The 18,123-nt window shown below is 38.7% G+C and overlaps 1 protein-coding gene across 6 annotated transcripts in view; it reads right to left on the minus strand.

Annotated features, from left to right (window-relative positions):
- LOC126868420 (RNA-binding protein Musashi homolog Rbp6) overlaps positions 1 to 18,123 on the minus strand; it is a 773,477-nt gene that overhangs the window by 310,117 nt on the left and 445,237 nt on the right. For all 6 annotated transcript variants that reach the window (XM_050623813.1, XM_050623811.1, XM_050623809.1 and 3 more), the window contains exon 4: positions 963 to 1,047. In XM_050623813.1, the coding sequence (XP_050479770.1) occupies positions 963 to 1,047 (85 nt within the window). The remainder of the gene's footprint in view (positions 1 to 962; positions 1,048 to 18,123) is intronic.

The following is an 18,123-nucleotide window of genomic DNA, read 5'->3' on the forward strand; positions in this document are numbered from 1 at the left end:
GCTTTGTAGTGCCTGAAAATTCTCCTTTTATATTTCATGATTTTTCAACAAGACATCAATTAAATTTGCTTGCTAAATATATACATTTCCCACCTAGCGTCTCCGCGTTCTCTGGAACGTAGTTCCAATAACCAATCAATTTCTTGCGCCATCAGACGGAGACAAATGCCGACCGCAGGAATCCAGACACGGGCAATATTTATCTATCAGCGAGATCAATTAACCCAGTCCGTACTGTATCAATTATCTTGATCAAGAACTCGGCGATAGTTAATTGCTTTCGCGACACACATTCGATCGCGACGCTCTCGTGCAAACCGATATTTTTCGTGTCTTCGTGTAACGAACGATCGATGCGCCTTCGTTTGACCAACCGTGTCTCTCGTGTTGACTCTCATTACCTTTTTTTCTGTCTCACAACATCGCGAGTGGATGCCATTGACTTTAAGTGGTCATTACGTACGGTGAACTAACGATCCTGTAATTAGTGCGTTATGGAATGCCACCATGAAAACGTGGCCAGCTCCTTCCTACAACGATTTCCCTGCCTTCGATAATTACCATGTTGCTATGTGAAAGTAGTCAAAAGGCTAGTGTAACGCGATTGATGCTTAATTTCACATGATGGTGATTCGATGAGATCGTAATTGGTATTTGGAATTAGATACTTTATACGTAAATGAAGTGGAGATAGAAAACAATCGCGCATGCTTTGTAAGGAAAATTCTCGAGTGTAGAGAATATTATGGAAATGATAGAATTTTTACTGGAATTATTATTGTTTGCATTGCTGTTATTATTATCAAATATAATCATTTTGGTTTTATTTTATATTGTATTTATCAAGATTTATCTATAGTATAAAAATTGTATAACGTTTCATCTATATGAATTGAGGAGAAATTATGATTTTAATGAATAGTGTATTTAAAAGACTGGTATAAATTTGCTAAAATACTTACTTTCTTGCCGTCTAACTCGTGATTACCCTGTGCCAGCACCTTGTCTACACTCGCGGGATCTGCGAACGTGATGAATCCAAAGCCTCTGTAATACAAAACGAAGCATACATAAATAACACTACAAGGAACAGTGGAAACTTCAAACAATTTACGGAAGTTAACTACTACACGAGTTAAAACTTCTGGATTATCATTACACGCATCAAATAACTTTTCAAGTTACAAATAAGTCTCAAAATCCGTACAAAGACCAACCTCGCTTAATCATCAAGTTCTCATGTTTAAACATCTTTGCTACTATGCCCCTATACTTCATAACTTGCGTCGCCTTGCTTTACATTAAATTCCTGATGCTTTCGAGTTAACTCAATGGTATATATGCGTTTTGCTAACGTAAATTGTGTGGTACGTATCAATCGAATAAATAGTTTATATATCAAATTACTTTATTTTAAAAGATGTAATGAATAAATTTCTTTTTTCTGAATTAGGTTTGAAGAAAATAGAGGGGAATTAAAAATTAGACATTCATTACGCGTAATCGATATTTTCCAAAGGAAAAAGTAAAATTGGAGGACATTTGTAAACTATCTGGATGCAGGAAAAATCCAGCAAAATAAGGCACAACCATGGAAATAAGATATTAAAGATTTTTTATTTGGGTCAAATCATTTTATGAATTTGTGTCGCTTAACTATCCAATTCTGCTGTGCCCTAACTCACGTCACTTTCAAGAATTAATACAAACGTCACACCTGACAGTGGTTATCGCGAAACAATTCGAAGTTCGCGATTAATTCGCATTTTCAAATTATTCAAAATTGTTTCATGAAGGGGCTCTTTTTCCATAGCGACCACGCGACATGCATATAACACGGTGCGAGGATTTAGAGAAGTGATCGCGGGAAGGTGGAACGAGGGACGAAGTCGAGCACTCGAGTGAAACAAATATCGGCCGGCGTCCGGCGTCATAAATTTTACGCGGAACACAGTGTACATACAGATATATTAAAAGATAGTTTACCGAGGAGGACGTAGGAGCCGCGAGAAGGATGGCAGGGGGTGGCCGCCGATCTGGAGTGGTTCGTACGGGGTTGGAGAAGCCGGTACATACGGCACGATAGCGCGGCGAGCGACCGGACGCAAAGCGGTTTGCATTTTTCATGCTAGGGCTGGCTGCGCAGTTATTGAAAATATTTACATGTTATTTATGGGCCACACATGCTTCAAGAACCGAATGCGCCAATTCCTCCGACTCGTCTCGCCGCGTTTCTCTAACCTTAGAACGTGTTTTTCTGCTTCAAGAATAGAAAGTTTGGCCGAGTGAAATGGGATAGCGTTGTTTGCAACACAGTACTATTTATTAGGTGCTATGTTTCATTTGTCTTCGTCCTTTTTTCCGAAGACGTGGAATTTTGAGTGGACGCGAAAAAAGTTTCCTGAATATATTCTACTTTGAAAAATTAACGCACGATATATTTAGGTGTTGAGGGGTGAACTCTAGAATTTCTAGTTCTTTAAACTAAAGAAATTGCTCAAAGTTTTGTGTTACTTTATTTTTAGCGCCCCTTAAACGTATTCTAGAATTTTATTTAATTTTTAAAAAATATTCTTTGGTGAAGTTTCTTGCTTTCTTTCTCTTATTCTTATTTATAACCCTTATTTTTTTCTATATTCTTATTCTGATTTTAAACCAATATAAGTGATACGCGAGTTTTATTCGTATTTATTAATTTTGGTCTGCAATACCGTAACTTACGTTTTTAATGTTTAGCCTGTAAATGATATATTCCACAGCAAGGAGTTAAAAACATTTCATACTTTTTGAAAGCTAAAAGTCCTCCTTTTTTTTTTCTTGCGAAGAACAATCTCCCACGCTATGCTTGACATGAATTCACATCGTCTCAAGGATTCTATGAAACGTTTCATGCGACTCTTTCTTTTTTCTCTTGAACCCTTCACGAAGGGAACCGCGAATACTCGAGCGGATTGAATTTTTGATGGATCCAACCCCTTATTTCAGTTTCGCCGTTGGCGAGCTTCTTCGTCAGCGGTTGGCCGACTTTTCGTGCATGGAACGAGCAATGGAATCGCACGTGTGTATACTTCGAGCACGCGATACACGAAACACTTGAAACGGGCGAAGTGCTGCCCCCGTGGAGTCCAACTTCCACTATTTTTGTACCTCGTTTATGGGAATTTACGAGTTACAGGCTACAGTATGGTGGATTGCCGAAATTGCCAGATTCTCCGGGTTGTTTGTGGAATCGAATGTCACGCTCAAGCGGTTGCCCGGCACAACTTGATTTACGCAGACTGTTTGAAAGGCGGATAACGTTTTCGATTCGATGTCGAGTCTAGAATCGTGATATAGCTACTATTATTGTTCTTTATTCTGAATTGTGATTAATTGGAAATCCTGGCGTTCTGTCGAAATAAAGGGATTACGGAACAGGAGTATTCAAGTTCCTGTCAAGTAAATCAACGTCGGTATATATTTTAATTGGAATTGTAAGCATTTGTTTGTTATGAGTAGAAATGAATGGAAGCCACGGAGAAAATTGTATGCGTCAATACGAGTAAATCTTTTGATTATATTATTAAATTAGAGCTACAATCCTTGTTTTATAAATTAGTACCAAACCCATAAAGCAATTGCAATACTGAGTGATATTTCACTGGTGGAAATGTGATTTGTTGTCCAGGAAGATCTCTATTCGAAATCCAAATACACTGATGAAATCTGTTGATGTACTAAAAAGATTGTTTAAGCAAACGTTCCTCCATCAAAATTTCCGCGTGTGTACACACTGTAGCCGAACTGGCTTTCATATTCAAGTGTTTACTTAGACTCATATCGCATACACACATATCTCTACTATTCAATTGCAACACGACAGCTTTATAGCTTCTATGGAGTCCTCCTTATAATAACAATACGTGCCCGTATACCTGTCAACCCTATCAAGCAATAAATCTATTAGTGGTAATAAAGTAAATGTGAGTAGAAACAGTAGAATTTATAGTCAAGTACAGCTGGCGTGTCATTTGCACGTTTTAATAGATGTAAATTTGTGAAAAATAAAATTTATAGCTCAAGAAGTAGAAAATAAAATAGAGTAGAATATTGTAATCGTAGTGTATATTATAAATGGTTATTATAAAATAAATTTGATATAGAAATTATTAAAAATTATTAAATGCCAGAGATTGCAACATAATTACGTTCAGCTGAAATTGCTGATCTCAATTTACACGGCTTTGTACCACGAGCTGTATGCAGAAATTATTAATTTGATTTATTTAGAACGATACTCTTTTCATGCTTGATAAATTCCTGGTATAAAATTGAATGACCTGCTGATTACAATATCTCTGGTGATAAAATAGCAACTTTGAAGTATGGAAAATTTGATACGAGGGTTTCACATAATTGTCGAAATTAATTACATTTTGCCAGCAATACAACCGTTATCATTTAAAATAACTAAATACTCATTATATTATACGTGTATTAAATACGTCGTAAATAATGTAACAGCCATTTAACGAAGCAATAACAGAGAATAACATAAATTTACACGAATACCACTCACAGTTCTCAAAGTTCGAGACTAAAACCAAAATTCATAAAGTATAACTTTGGTCGTAATAAAAAGAAACATCCTTTCACCAATTATACATAGAACGATGCATTTTTCAAATTTAATTCTACTTTTCACATTACAACTATCATATGAATAATGTTAAGTTGTCCACATATCTATTTATTACAAACTTACATGAATATTGATATGATATTACAATATCAACGTCATATTAAACGTCATTTTATGTTATTAGAAAATCTCTTCCCCGGAGTCGCTGATAATTCACCTGACTGACCTTACTTTAATTATTAAAAAACATAAGTTAGCGATTGTTAATGAGTAAAGAACAAATATATCTTCTCACAAAAACTGCTGCTGCGACATAAAATGATAGATAATGGTTTCTTAGTAACAATCATTTCTATTCTAAATAAGACGAAATCAATACGAAGTGTTGATCTGCGCTCCGCTTCGTACTCAAAGGTTTAATGATTACAAAATTGTCTATAACCAAGCAGAACCGAGAGATCCGCAGTCATCGCATTACTTCACAAGAATCGTCGGTATCAGTATGATTCACCATCGTCCCGGAAGAACCTCGGGACGTCGTATTACCTGCCGAAATGGAATAAACCCATCCACGTTCGCGATTTCGCTGACGATTTATCCGCCTATGGTTACATGTGCCCCAGCACGTGTATGTACGCGGTACAGAATTTTGAAAATTCTCGCTCGACCACGGCCGGCGCGTGTGGAAACAACAATCGTGGCAAACGAACGCCGGCTGAATCGGCAGTCGTCCAATCAACATTAAAACACCAAACAGTGCGATACCGAATACCGAGGGAAAAACACTGACCGTCCAACATCGACGACAGCATGCATTTACATGCGTTTTCAACTCTCTCCTCTTGCCCCGCCGTTACTCGGCCCGCGTTTTACGACTTCGTGTTTACGACGATGCGCGCCGCGGAAATCACCAGTATAGCCCATACCCGCGATATCACGCGAAACATTCATCGATCTCGTAATTTGATATGCGCCGCATCTGTTCGTCGTAGAATTCTAAAGTGACAATACGCGACGGGATACGTTTCAACGTGTTATACCCTCGCACACTGCCAGACGAGATCGTATGCTAAGAGGATTTCAGATTCCTTATAGAGTCATCCTGAACGTTCGGCTATGCTTCCTTAGCATAGCCATGCAGGCTAGAGACGAAGATTATGAAATAGATCTGTAACATGATTTGTTACGTTTAATCCGTTTCTTGTGGCGCACTCGATGTAAGACGGTTTTTAATATTACAGTGTTTTACTTGGACACTTAAGTTGGAGCTGATTTATGAAGGTTTTGGTCGTAGATTTGGGAAACTTGATAGTTAATAAAAAATATATCAGTGTCGCTTCGTTTTGACTTTACTTAATGACAAAGAATTAGATATGAAAGAAAGAAGATCATCGAGGAACAATTTAAAAATCACACAATCGAAGAAGGAAACTTTTATGAGAATTCGCGTGGAGCACGTATATAAAAAAGTACATATTATATAAAAATTAATTATCAATATTATAGCATAGCTTTAAAACAAAAGAAAGTACCCTGTCAATTCCACAACTTAACTTTCCCATTAACATCGGAAAACTAACTCCACAGACAAATTACTTCACAAAGTCGTCACTGAAAAAAGGTCACTTTGGACTATTAGTTGCTATGTATAAAAAAAAATCGAGATTTCCGTTAGTGGCTGGGATAAAGGAGGGACGCAGATCCAGCGAGCGGCATGGCCCACCACTTGTCACTCGACCATTGTACGTGAATAATCTATAAAAGGCTGAGTAGAAGGATGGCGGCTGACGTGTCCCTTGTCTACTTGAGCACGGCTTCTACGATCCTTCGCTTTTCTACTCGTCTAGCTTGCGGGGCTTCCCCGCCTTAACCACCCTTCGCTGCTTTACTTCCCCCTTTTTCGAGGCAAACCAACCACGGAAGAGTGTCACGCCGGGCTGACGCGGTGCATTTGTTTGTCATACCCTCTCTACTGCGCGGAAAAGAGCTCTCGTTATATAAGACGAGCCGAGACGGATGAGGCGGAAGAGAATCCGCGGTGAAATCAGGTGAAGCCGCGTTTATCTGAATGCTAACGTCTCGCATTCGAGGATGTACTATCTCCGAGGAGCGATGATTAAGAGGCACAGCGATGCTCAGAATGAAACGGGCCATTTTCGACAACAGTATTACACGTGGGAAACATTGTGAATTGAAAACGATAAACGAAGAATAGAGTTGCTTCGAACGTGCAATTGACACGGATAATCTCTGTAACGAATTTATGGATTATCTATCAATTGAGCCTTTTATTACGTCAGCTGCGGAAATATCTTTTTCCTCCGGTAATTTATGTGTAAGTAGACTCTCGCGATTGCGAAGGAACCGCAGTGATGACGAGAACAAAGTTATGCTAAGGTTAAAGTGGTACTTTATTTGGACTCGTCAGGGGTTGACCTCAAATGTTACGAGGGCGGCTGGGATAATGTCTATCAAAGTGAAAGCGGAGAATTTAGCGGCGATGTCGCTGCTTTAAGATGGGCCGCGTAATGTTCTACTTTGTTCAAAGGTTACAGGTCTTTCTTTCAGAAGTTGAAGCTTGGAAAAAAAAAAGATTAATTTTGAGATGTTAATCCTTGCTTTAGAAAAAAATAGAGTGTTGCAAATTTATTCTAATTATGTCTTCAGCTGCAACATATCTATATATATGAACGTTTTGTGTTTGCCTGAAAAGACGAATATTTGTTTATAAATGAGGAAATGGAAGATTTTTAATTGACATGTTTTTATGTGGAGGTAAGAGACAATTTAACCGTAACGTGTATAAATTTATGATCGATAGAATTTTAATTTGATCAATTTAAAGGAGGCAGACGGCGATGTTACCTGCGTTACAGCGAAGAAAATGAACGACAAGTACAGCGCACTACGATAGAAGGATAACGTCATAATAAATCTGCAGCGTAATCTTTACGCTGAGATAATGAGATTTTTTATCACCTTTAGTCGAATGGAGTCTTTGTCACAGATAACGAGCTCTGAAGCGGCAGGAAAAATTATAGGCTAAGAAAAGGAATTTTACTTTAAGTTCACTAAATGTGAATGGAAAGAATCTTCATCCCCCTCGCGAAGGGATGGTTATGTAGACACTTTTTAATCTTCAAGTACTCATCGCAGACTTTGATGCAGACATTATTAAAACAAAGACAGTTCCCTCTTTTCGTTCTACCTTCAACGTTTCGTTTACTTCCTTTCACGTTATCTTCACTCCGCTAAGTAGAAAAATGTAAATGTAAATTAGCAACAAAATATTATTCGTTCGAATAATTGTCCTCGGATATGTAACTATATAAACAATATTTTCTGATTCGCAGTAAACACTGAATTTCGAACAGGACCAAAGCGAAATTTCTACTTTTTCCTACAATGTGAAGATACTATACATGACCTTAATTCCGAAGCGAAAGAAACTGACCTCAAATCCTTATTGGTGTTCTCGCACTGCTATTTGTACCTATAGCACTTCTTTCAGAGTGAGATTAGTTTCAGAATGGGAATTACTGAAACTTCTGAACGGAACATTCGGCCCAAGATTCAGTGGAACGTCGAGCTCTGAATTAATAGAGAAACATTCGAAAACGGATAATTTGTATGATCCTTGAATCATGCCAAGCACGAATTTGTTACCTCGCAGTTCTTAAAACTTAAAATCTTAGATTGCTTTGTAATTGGAGCCGAAAATATAAGCCTTCAATGATTTGTGGTACTTCAACGACATGCTTCACTCGATTTCGATCTAGAACGAACAAACGATTATTAGAAAATTTTATTTTGGTATCATTGTCTAAAACGGTAGTTCACCAAACTATTCCTAAAATATTCAAATACTTTATCCGGAATGACGCTTAACGCCTGTAGTTGGATGTACCTCTTATATAAATTGTAAATTTGAAATATTCATTTCATTTATTTTTTAATTCAACAGACCGCTCATTGTTAAGTAAGCTTATGTTTTTATTTTGACCATGTTGAAGAAATACGGACACACTAAGAGCGCCGTGAGTAGGAAGAGTTTGAATCACTGACGAGTTATCAGCGATCTAAAATCTTTTTACATAAAATATAGAAATTTGTACGAATTTTGATCATTACGGACCAACTATAATCTCTCAACTACAAGCCCCAAAAACACATAACAGCAGCATAGACTAAATAATCCTCAACAATTAACTCAACAGCACCGCACGAATCTCTTATTGTCAACCTAATATCAATTTGAAATTTACGCCGGAATGTGGAATGGTAAAAACAAAGCACTAAACTATGAAAGGTAACTATCTGACAGAAAGCATGCAATGTCGTATTGTGGCAAAAGGCAATGGTAGAGCTCGGGCACCGAGGGAATTTACCACAACGAACGGGTATAGAGTATATCATGCACGTTGTGAACGAACACGACTGGATAGGTAACAGAAGGGTGGTGGGTGGTTGGAAAGAGGGAGGGTAAGAGAAAGGAGGCAAGTGTATTAGGTGTATTTATGTAGGCGGTTTCATTGCGCGCGAAGTTACTGTAAGTACCGGCAGTTACTTAACTCGACAGTTTCTACTATTGCAGTAACAGTGGCGATGGTAGCGGCAACGACGGTGGCAGCCATATACCTATTCGTGGAGAGCTACCTTCCTTGCCTTGAAACTGAAGCTAGTTATGGATGTAGTCAGAGGTGGAAGTAACTTCGCGTAGCTTCTACCGACACGATTCAAGAAACCATCTCCTTTTCCACCTTCCTTCCAACCTCAAGAACGCACTCTCTTCTTCTGATTCTCCTTCTTCCTCTCTCTCTCTCTCTCTCTCTCTCTTTCTCTCTTTCCCTCTGCTTTAACCCGTTGCTTCGTTGCTCAACTATATGGTAACTGCTCTTTAACCAACCGCCTTAATCCGCTTTTCTCTTTCCAAGGCGAAGACAATCACCCACCCCGTACCAGCCAGTTCTTCGATCTCCCGTTTTTCGTCGATCCTTTCCGTCCCACTCAACCTTTCTTTCTCGCTCCTATTTTCGATTTACCGTCTGGATTTCCTCGCCTCATGGACTACTTCGCCCCGGTATCTACCGGATTTTCGACGCCTGCTAAGTGGCCACGCCAACCGTTCGCTCAGACGTGATACATTTTTGTGAGAATCGTGTATTGTACATGGTAAATGGCGAAGATAATTGGAAGGAGGCTTGAGGTGAGTGTAGAGAGTTAAGAAAGATACAGTTATGTGTTAATTGCGTGGAATTCGTTCCTTAATTAAAAGTCCTTTGTCTTTCTCGGTTTGCCCTTAACGAAAGCCCGTGGCATCGTTATCAGCGAATTAAAATTTTAATTAAACCCTCTTTTCCAATTCCACTAACAAGAATCGAATATTGAATCAGATCCTTGTAACGTTTCTTAAAACAAGGAAAAAGATAGGCAGAACTGTATGGTTATATGTTCCTAAGACCTCTGACTACAATGTAATTCTAAAAATTTTCTCAAAATAATTAAGTGATAAAAGTGACTGTAATAAAAAGAGACTGTAACTCCGATATAAAGCTCTTATTGCCAATTGCAATACAACAACGACAGTTTACGGCGCATACACGATTTCTTAGTGTGCAGATAACAAGCAACGCTAAGAACGTAAGCCCGCTAGAAGCAATACAAAACAGTGACCATTATCGGCCCGGCATTTTGAATCGAATTACAAAAATTCGCAAGACCGCGTAATAACGCTCGACACAGCACCGAGCTAGCATCTTTTTTATAAACTGTTTCTACTTTTTTCTCCATTCGGAAACCCCTTCCTGCTCGGCGTTCTCCTTCCTGGTTCTGTCTTGCACGTTTTAATGACCGGCTGAATATTTATAAAGTCGACATCGTCTAGGTGGTCGGTAGCAAGCCCGTGAAAGCCACCGCGTCCCATGGAGTTTCATTGTAATTGCCCTGTTCTTCTTGACTTTTCCTTGAAACGGGATCCCGTTGAATTGCATTATGCAAATCACAATCTCTCTAAGTCACCTCGTCCGTCCGCTGCAGGCGAACAGAGCCGCGCGGAACCGAGTAGAAGAAAAAAAGAAAAAGGGGCCGGTCGATTCCAGCCGGAAAAACGACCAGAAAAATCTGGCTGATCCGTTTCTACCGATTCTTAGCAAGCGATAACAATTCCGTTACCTCGACGCTCTAACGACAAAATTATGGTCCGCATGCATAATCGTCGCTCACGAAATATCCCCATTCTCTCGAAATTTCATTGAACGTGTGTAATTAATCTTTAGCCATGAAAGACACTCGGGGGGAATGAACGAACTTATTCTTGAAGAGGATTGGTTAAAACTATGAAGAACGGTGGTTGGTTATTTGTAGATAAGCAAGAGGCGACGACGTTTGAAATTGGACGGATTGTTTGAAACGTTGGTGAAAAGTGTATCAGTCTCCAGCGAAGAGATGAGAAGTTGAGATGAAAGTTTGGATGGTGAGAGATGAAGACAGTTTTAAGGATGTCTCTCTTGAGTATTAATTTGAGAAATTTTAGTTTTCGGATGATATGTATGCATTCATAGGCAATAATTGAATGTGACTATCTGCGAGTGAAAATAAACTTATCGAAATGAATGTTTTAGAGAAATCTATAATCTGTGCATTTAAGTTATATATATGTCGGAGATGAAAGGAAAACCGGAGCCTTCCCTTTGCAATTTTGAGGAAGCCTTCTAATGCTTTAGCCTAGATTTTATCATAACTGTAATTAAGCAATTGTCATTTGTAATTGTTTGATATTTGTGAAAGCGAAAGTGAGTTCGAGGTGACAACTGGTCGCCGAACGTAGCCACGGTCACGGGATAAACGTTTTGCCTGACGAAGGTGTGGATCGGTTGTATTGTTCTCCCTAGAAATCACATAGAATTGTACTTTAGAGATGTCGATATAATGGGACACACGTTGTATTAGGAATCAATCTCCAGACAGAAACTGCCTAGCAACGGCGTTTGGATCTTTCTCGATGTTTCCAAAGAGTATACAACAAACTTTTGACAGAAATTGCCTAGCAACAACGATTGGAACCTTCTCGATGCCTTCAGCGAGCATATAACAAACAAATGCAGTCGTATAGCGAAAAAGATTTTCATCAGATATTCATTCGTGTGATCGCCTTGGAAAGTGATACATCGAGCAATTTACCGAGTGTCTCAGTAATAGTATTTTTGTGTTTAAAATTATTCTACGCATAGTAAAGAGTTATCCCGTTGACCGTGGATTCGTTTGAACCCCGGAACATTGTTAATAGCGTTAATTAAATTCATTATTCGTAAAACCTATCAATCGTTAATCTCATTATTCGTTAAATTTATTATTCGTAAGACGTATTATTCGTTCCTCTTATTGTTCGTTAAACTTATTATTCTTTAATCTAATTATTAGTTAAACTTATCGTTTGTTAATCTTATCATTTATTAAACTCATTATTCATAATATTTTGTAAAATCTTGTTTATTCGCGCAAATATATTCTCTGTTTCGTAAAACAATGGCTAATTCAAACGAAGAATCATTACGCGCCTTAAATCCTAATGATAACCCGACATATATATATATATATATATATATATATATATATATATATATATATATAATATATATAATATATAATATATATATAATATATATAATATATATAATATATAATATATATAATATATATATATAATAACAGTATATATATATACTATTATAATATTATATATATATATATATATATATACTGTTATTATTGATTGCGTTCCATAACGAATGAATATTCTACGCATATATCTTTAGAAATTCATTTAAAAACACAGTATTGAAAAAGGGAATAGGTATCTGTCTGTCCAAAACGACTAATTTCCCTTTTTCCAAATCGATTCATGAATTCTGTATAACCGAAGTATTTCAGATCCATCAGGATAAGCAAAACAATTTATATCTTTTCTGATACATTCGTACATCATCCGTATCATGCAATATATTACAAACCCCAATCGTCTATAAAAATCTCGTATAAAAGTCCAAGGAATGTAATTTAAAATTTTCGCTCCATTCTCGGGCAAAGGAAAACGAGGAAGAATTATAAGGGAGGAGAGGCAACTAAGTTACGACACGGAAAGGATGGAAAGAAACGAAAACGGAAATTCGTAGCATTCGCTCGGAATGATGAGCGGACGTAATTTTCTAATTTCATTACATTTTTAACTCGCGACAACTTTTTCTTGCCGCGGGCGGCGGCCAAGCGGAAGGGGCAGGAGGACAGGGATGAGAGAAGCGGAGAAGAGAGGGATGCGCGCAGGATAGCACGAGCAAGGATATGAATATTCATCGGGCATTTAGGCCGCGACGTAACTCAATTAGCGGCGGAATAATTGTCCGCTGTCCGACACAGAGTACAGAACGAGCTGCTACGCGGAGAAATCCAATCTGGCCTCTCTCTTTCGCCAGCTATATTCCGCCCTCTTCCTCACTTCTCTATCTGATTTGCCGGCAAACTTCTTGAGCTGGCGAATCTCAAATATGATTTACGAAAAACTCCATAGGAGGCTTGTGAACCGACCGTGCGATTAAATATCATCCCTATCAGAAAAATATGCCGATACGAATGTTTTTAAAAGAGAAGATTATATTAAATGTATTTCTATCGACTGTTTCGATAAGAATTGTAACATTTATTAATTCATAAAAATCTGAATTTGTAGAATGTATAACTAAAATATTTAGCTTTGTAAATGGCTGCTATAACTAATTTACAAATATTCGACCTTAAAAATATATCCCTTGTTTAATTCGAAATAATTTGATATTTTAAATATAGTCATTAAAAAGCTATTAGAATCTATTATTTTAAACAAACAATCAAAAATGAACACTTGTGTTTATTTAAATTCCAATCCTGCGAATATATAAATATATTAGTGAACGTAATAATGTTCGTCAATTCTTTAATAGGTGCAAATTTATCTAATTTTAAGACTGCTAATCACTCTTATCTGTAATTCTGAAAAAAATAAGGGCGCGTGAATAATGACTTATAATCGAACGAACTGAAGAATTTAGTTAGAGATCTAGAATTTAACGATCTATTCTTGATAACAGAAACATAAAAGGAAGAGAGAAAGAGAGAGAGAGAGAGATAGAGAGATGAGAAAGAAGAGCAAAACACAGTAATTTCCCATTGGCTTTTTCGTCGCTTGACTCCCGATAAATAATTTATTCCCGGAATAAAGCATTACAACAATACGTCGTGAGGGTGGAAAATTAATTTCATTCCTGGATTGTCACGCACACACCAACCGTAGTCCAGTCGATCCCTTTCAAGTCTTACCCGTCCCGGTACACCGGAATTCGTTAATATTCATAGCCGCAGGGGATGGTCGGCTCGGATAACGCTTATCTCGCCGCTGAAATAACTCGATAGCCGCGTGATCCTGACTCGGCGCTTTCTCGCATCCTCGCTTCAATATTTTTTCTCCGCGAGACACACCGACGATCGGCAGGATCAAACGTTCTGCGTGCCCCTGTGAACTACCCTATGGATCGCTGGAAATTCTTCTTTTTTACATTTTGAGCCCGCTTAAGAGCCGATATCTTTGTATAAAAGGTATAGTTGCTCTGGAAGGCATGACAATTACTTTTAACAAGGAAAGTATCCGATCTTCCGTCTCTCGACCCTATAATTTGGCGTTGAAAAATCTGGCCAAAGAATAGTGATTATATGACATGAATATTGCAAAATATCATTCCGAATAATATGTCGAACTACATGATTACTAGAACACATTCGTGAGCACACTATAGGCATATTCTTTTCACCTAGAATAAGTAAAACGATGTTACGACTCTAATATAAGATGTTTTGAATTAGTAGACTAAGTGATACATATCAGACCAGTACATATTTTTTATATACTGATCTTTCTTTTATTATATTTACCACTCGGTGTAAAATCATAGTCGAATACATTATTATCAATTTCATTAGTCTACCAAAAGAAAATTACGAAAATATTCCCAGCCGATTCTGAAATCGCGAAACAAAGTATAAGATCCCAAGGATCTATTCGAACACAGAGATTACTGTGAGAGGCGTAAAGAGAAAGGGAAAGAGAAAAAAACCGGCGGATGACCACCTGTTGATGCGCTGTTGAATATTCGTTGTGCGTCTTGTACGAGTGATTGTTGTAAATTTTTCGTATATCTTCGCTGAATGCTTTACAGTTTCCTGCATCGTCTCGACATGTGGATTGCCTGGACACGAGACGACGATGGAAATCCCGAACAGAAGTCGAGGAAAATTATGAAACTCGACAAACGGCTACGTCTGGATCGCTTTCGCTCGTGTGTCGCAAAGGATCGCAATTTGATTCTCGTACGCGGACGCTCGAGTGGAAGCGAAGGATTGAGAACGTTCCCAGGAGCACGGTCGAGTGGATGGATCGTTCATTCTATCCTCGCAGTGCCTTTCTTTCCCCCACTGACTTTTCTGCTTGCGACGCCCTCTTCAAGTCTCGAGCAGACACGAAGTAGCCACTCTTCCGATTTTGCCCCCGCTTCGAATCCAGCTACCCTCCCACGAAGCCACACCACTTTGATCTCGGGCTCCACTCGCGAGAAACGTACCCCGACGTGACAGCAGCTCTTTCGTTCCGTCTTGCTCTCTTGATCCGGCGACACGCCGCTGGTAATGCGAACTGATTAACGCAGTGATTTGAACGTCTCCTTCTTAACGAGGGATTGTTGACGAGTACCGCTACATGCATCGACTTACCGAAAAGAATGGCAATTCTGCTTTCTTTTCTGCTGTTTTATTTTTCGGAATGGATTATGTATTGTGGACGGTAATAATAATAATCGGTAGTTTATACCTTTGTGGTAGATGCAATGAAAGACTTCTTTCTCTCTGTTAATAGTTAATTTAATATGGATGGTACATACGTAGTGCGCAGTAACCTAACGCGTAGCTAATGCAAACGATGGAATCAGTAAAAAGGAATATTCATGAGCAGATCACACATAAATCAGAAAATACTTCAGATTCTTGTATGCTATAGCAAATTAAATTAATATCAGTAAAAAAGGATAGTCTTTTATATAATTATAGCTTACTATGTGAATCATAAAATCAGTAGAAAAAGATGTTCATGGCCGGGCCGATAGTAAATATTTTTACGGAAAGTACAGCATATTATAGCTCCATTTTGTAATTCTCAGAATTGCAAAAGTTTCTATCCCTAAGCGGTACACAAGACTGAAGAAGTGTCATCTTCCTGATTACAAATAGACAGTTTATCAAAAACCAATATTCCAGTTACGTGAACATCAAACATTTCTTTCACTTTTACAAATCCAACAACTAAATTTATCACAAATAAAAAAGAAATCCTATAAAAGGAACACGTTCATTCATAAAACATATTCATAACAAGCCTTCAAAAATTACACTCATCTCATTTTCTACAACGTATATACCCTCGAATTAGCATTTCAATATTTCATGCCTTCAAAGATTCTGTCACTATAATCCTAGTCGTTCGATATAATTACCGAAAGAAGTCTACAAATATTGCAAGCCCCTTCGTTTCTATATTGGTCAACACCATCTTCTTCAGGCGACTAATAGGCGAACGCGGAACCAGTTTGAGATCGTCGGCGACTTTTTTTATTCGAAACTCTCGACTATTCCGCTGATAAAAAGAATTGATAATGGGGCTGGAACCGAAGAGGAAGGACACGAAGATCCGTAGCGATGCGCGCGTTTGAGATGGGGGAAAGACCCGAAAAGAATACGAGACACGAAGGAGAGACAGGGTGAAAGAAGAACAAAAAAAAAAAGAAGGCGGAGAGGAAAGAGAAGAAGCTGCAGGACGGTGCAAGAGAATCACTTGACGCAGGAGAGCGAGACGTCTGGTGCTTGCATCCGGGGAAATGGAAGGGTAGGCTCTGGCTTCCGCCTGTCTGTTACCATAGCGACCTCGGCCGCCCTTTGGCTGAGCAAAAGGGCCACAGGCGGTAAATCTCTTGTACGTACAATAATCCTACATTGCTGCGGCTTGCCGTTTTGCAATCCAACTTTGCATTTTGCCTTGACCCTTTCGATGTGTCGCGTCGTGTCGCTGCTGTTCCGTCTTCACTCGTCTATAGAGTAAGGTGTTCGTTGTATGTAGATAGTCTTCTCTGATATGCTTTCACAATAAAGGTTTGAATCGAATTCGATGAAGATGGAAATTTATGAAGGAAATAGTTTTTCGAAAAGGAAGAATTATTTTTAACTTTTTAACGCATTCATTATCGAAATTTATGGCGAAACACGACTACCACAAGTCGCGTATAACTTTTAGTAATTTTATACAATATGTTTTTACGAAAGTCCACAATGTGAACGTACTCTTTTTATAGTGAGTCACAGTTTACTAGTGCGTGTTGTCGATTACTAATGTAAAACTGATGCGTCACAAATAGGTATACAAATACGTTACTTCCTACACAGATTATACGTGATATAACGCCATCATATCCAAAATATCACTTCATTCTATATACGTATTTATAAATCATATTCCAGACAATTCTCTCCTCTCATCTTAAACTCCCAAACAACCCAACATGGTTATAAAAATCAAAAAAACATAATCAAGTGATTCCATTCATTGAACCAAGCCTTAATTCATGGAACGTTTAGACGAGGTCCGTTTCGGTCGAACTCGTCCCAGTTTCCGATGGCAGAAGCGATTCGGAAACGAGGCATCGGCGTTTTAGTCGGGCCATAAGTGTCGGCAACCTAATTCCACCAGGGAGGTTACGCTGTCCTAACCAGCTCGAGGTCGGTGTTCCACAGCACTTACGCGACCGGTGGAAAATCGTGCAGGCAGTCCCGGATGCCAGGAATGCAATTTTCAGATTCTCGAACGCGCAAGTGCTCCGCGTCCGCTCACGGGGCAGGCCGGCGCATAAATGCTCGCATAGATTCGGATAAGGACCGCGCATTCTGTCACCGGAAACGTGGGACGGCGGAACTGTAGCAAACTCTCGCGAGAGCTACGAGCTGCATTAGTGCATACTTGGGAGCGCGGCACGCTTCCGCCCCGCATTCTGAGACGCCAGCCACCATTTCTTCCTTCAAAAGACGATGAATGCCGGCAACAATTTCGAGCGTTTTATCTGGCCGTTCTCTGCAACCCCCAACTCCCTGCCGACGACGTGCGTACATTCGTATATGTACCGCGATTGACACATAGAGAAGAGTCGAATAAACGAATAGTTTATTGCGGATGGTAATTTGAGAGAAAGTTTTAAGTGGTGATCGATTAAATTGCCTCTTGTCGGGTTCATTGTTTTAATTCTGTTCAATTACATAGGCTGTACTTTCTAGCGAAATATACATGTCGGAGATGAAAGAACACCGGGGCCTTTGGAATTTTGGATAATCCCGCAACATTGTAATCTAGAGTCTACTATAGCTGTAATTAAACGATTGTAGTT

This window comes from Bombus huntii, chromosome 8 (assembly GCF_024542735.1).
Source record: "Bombus huntii isolate Logan2020A chromosome 8, iyBomHunt1.1, whole genome shotgun sequence".
NCBI lineage: Eukaryota > Metazoa > Arthropoda > Insecta > Hymenoptera > Apidae > Bombus > Bombus huntii.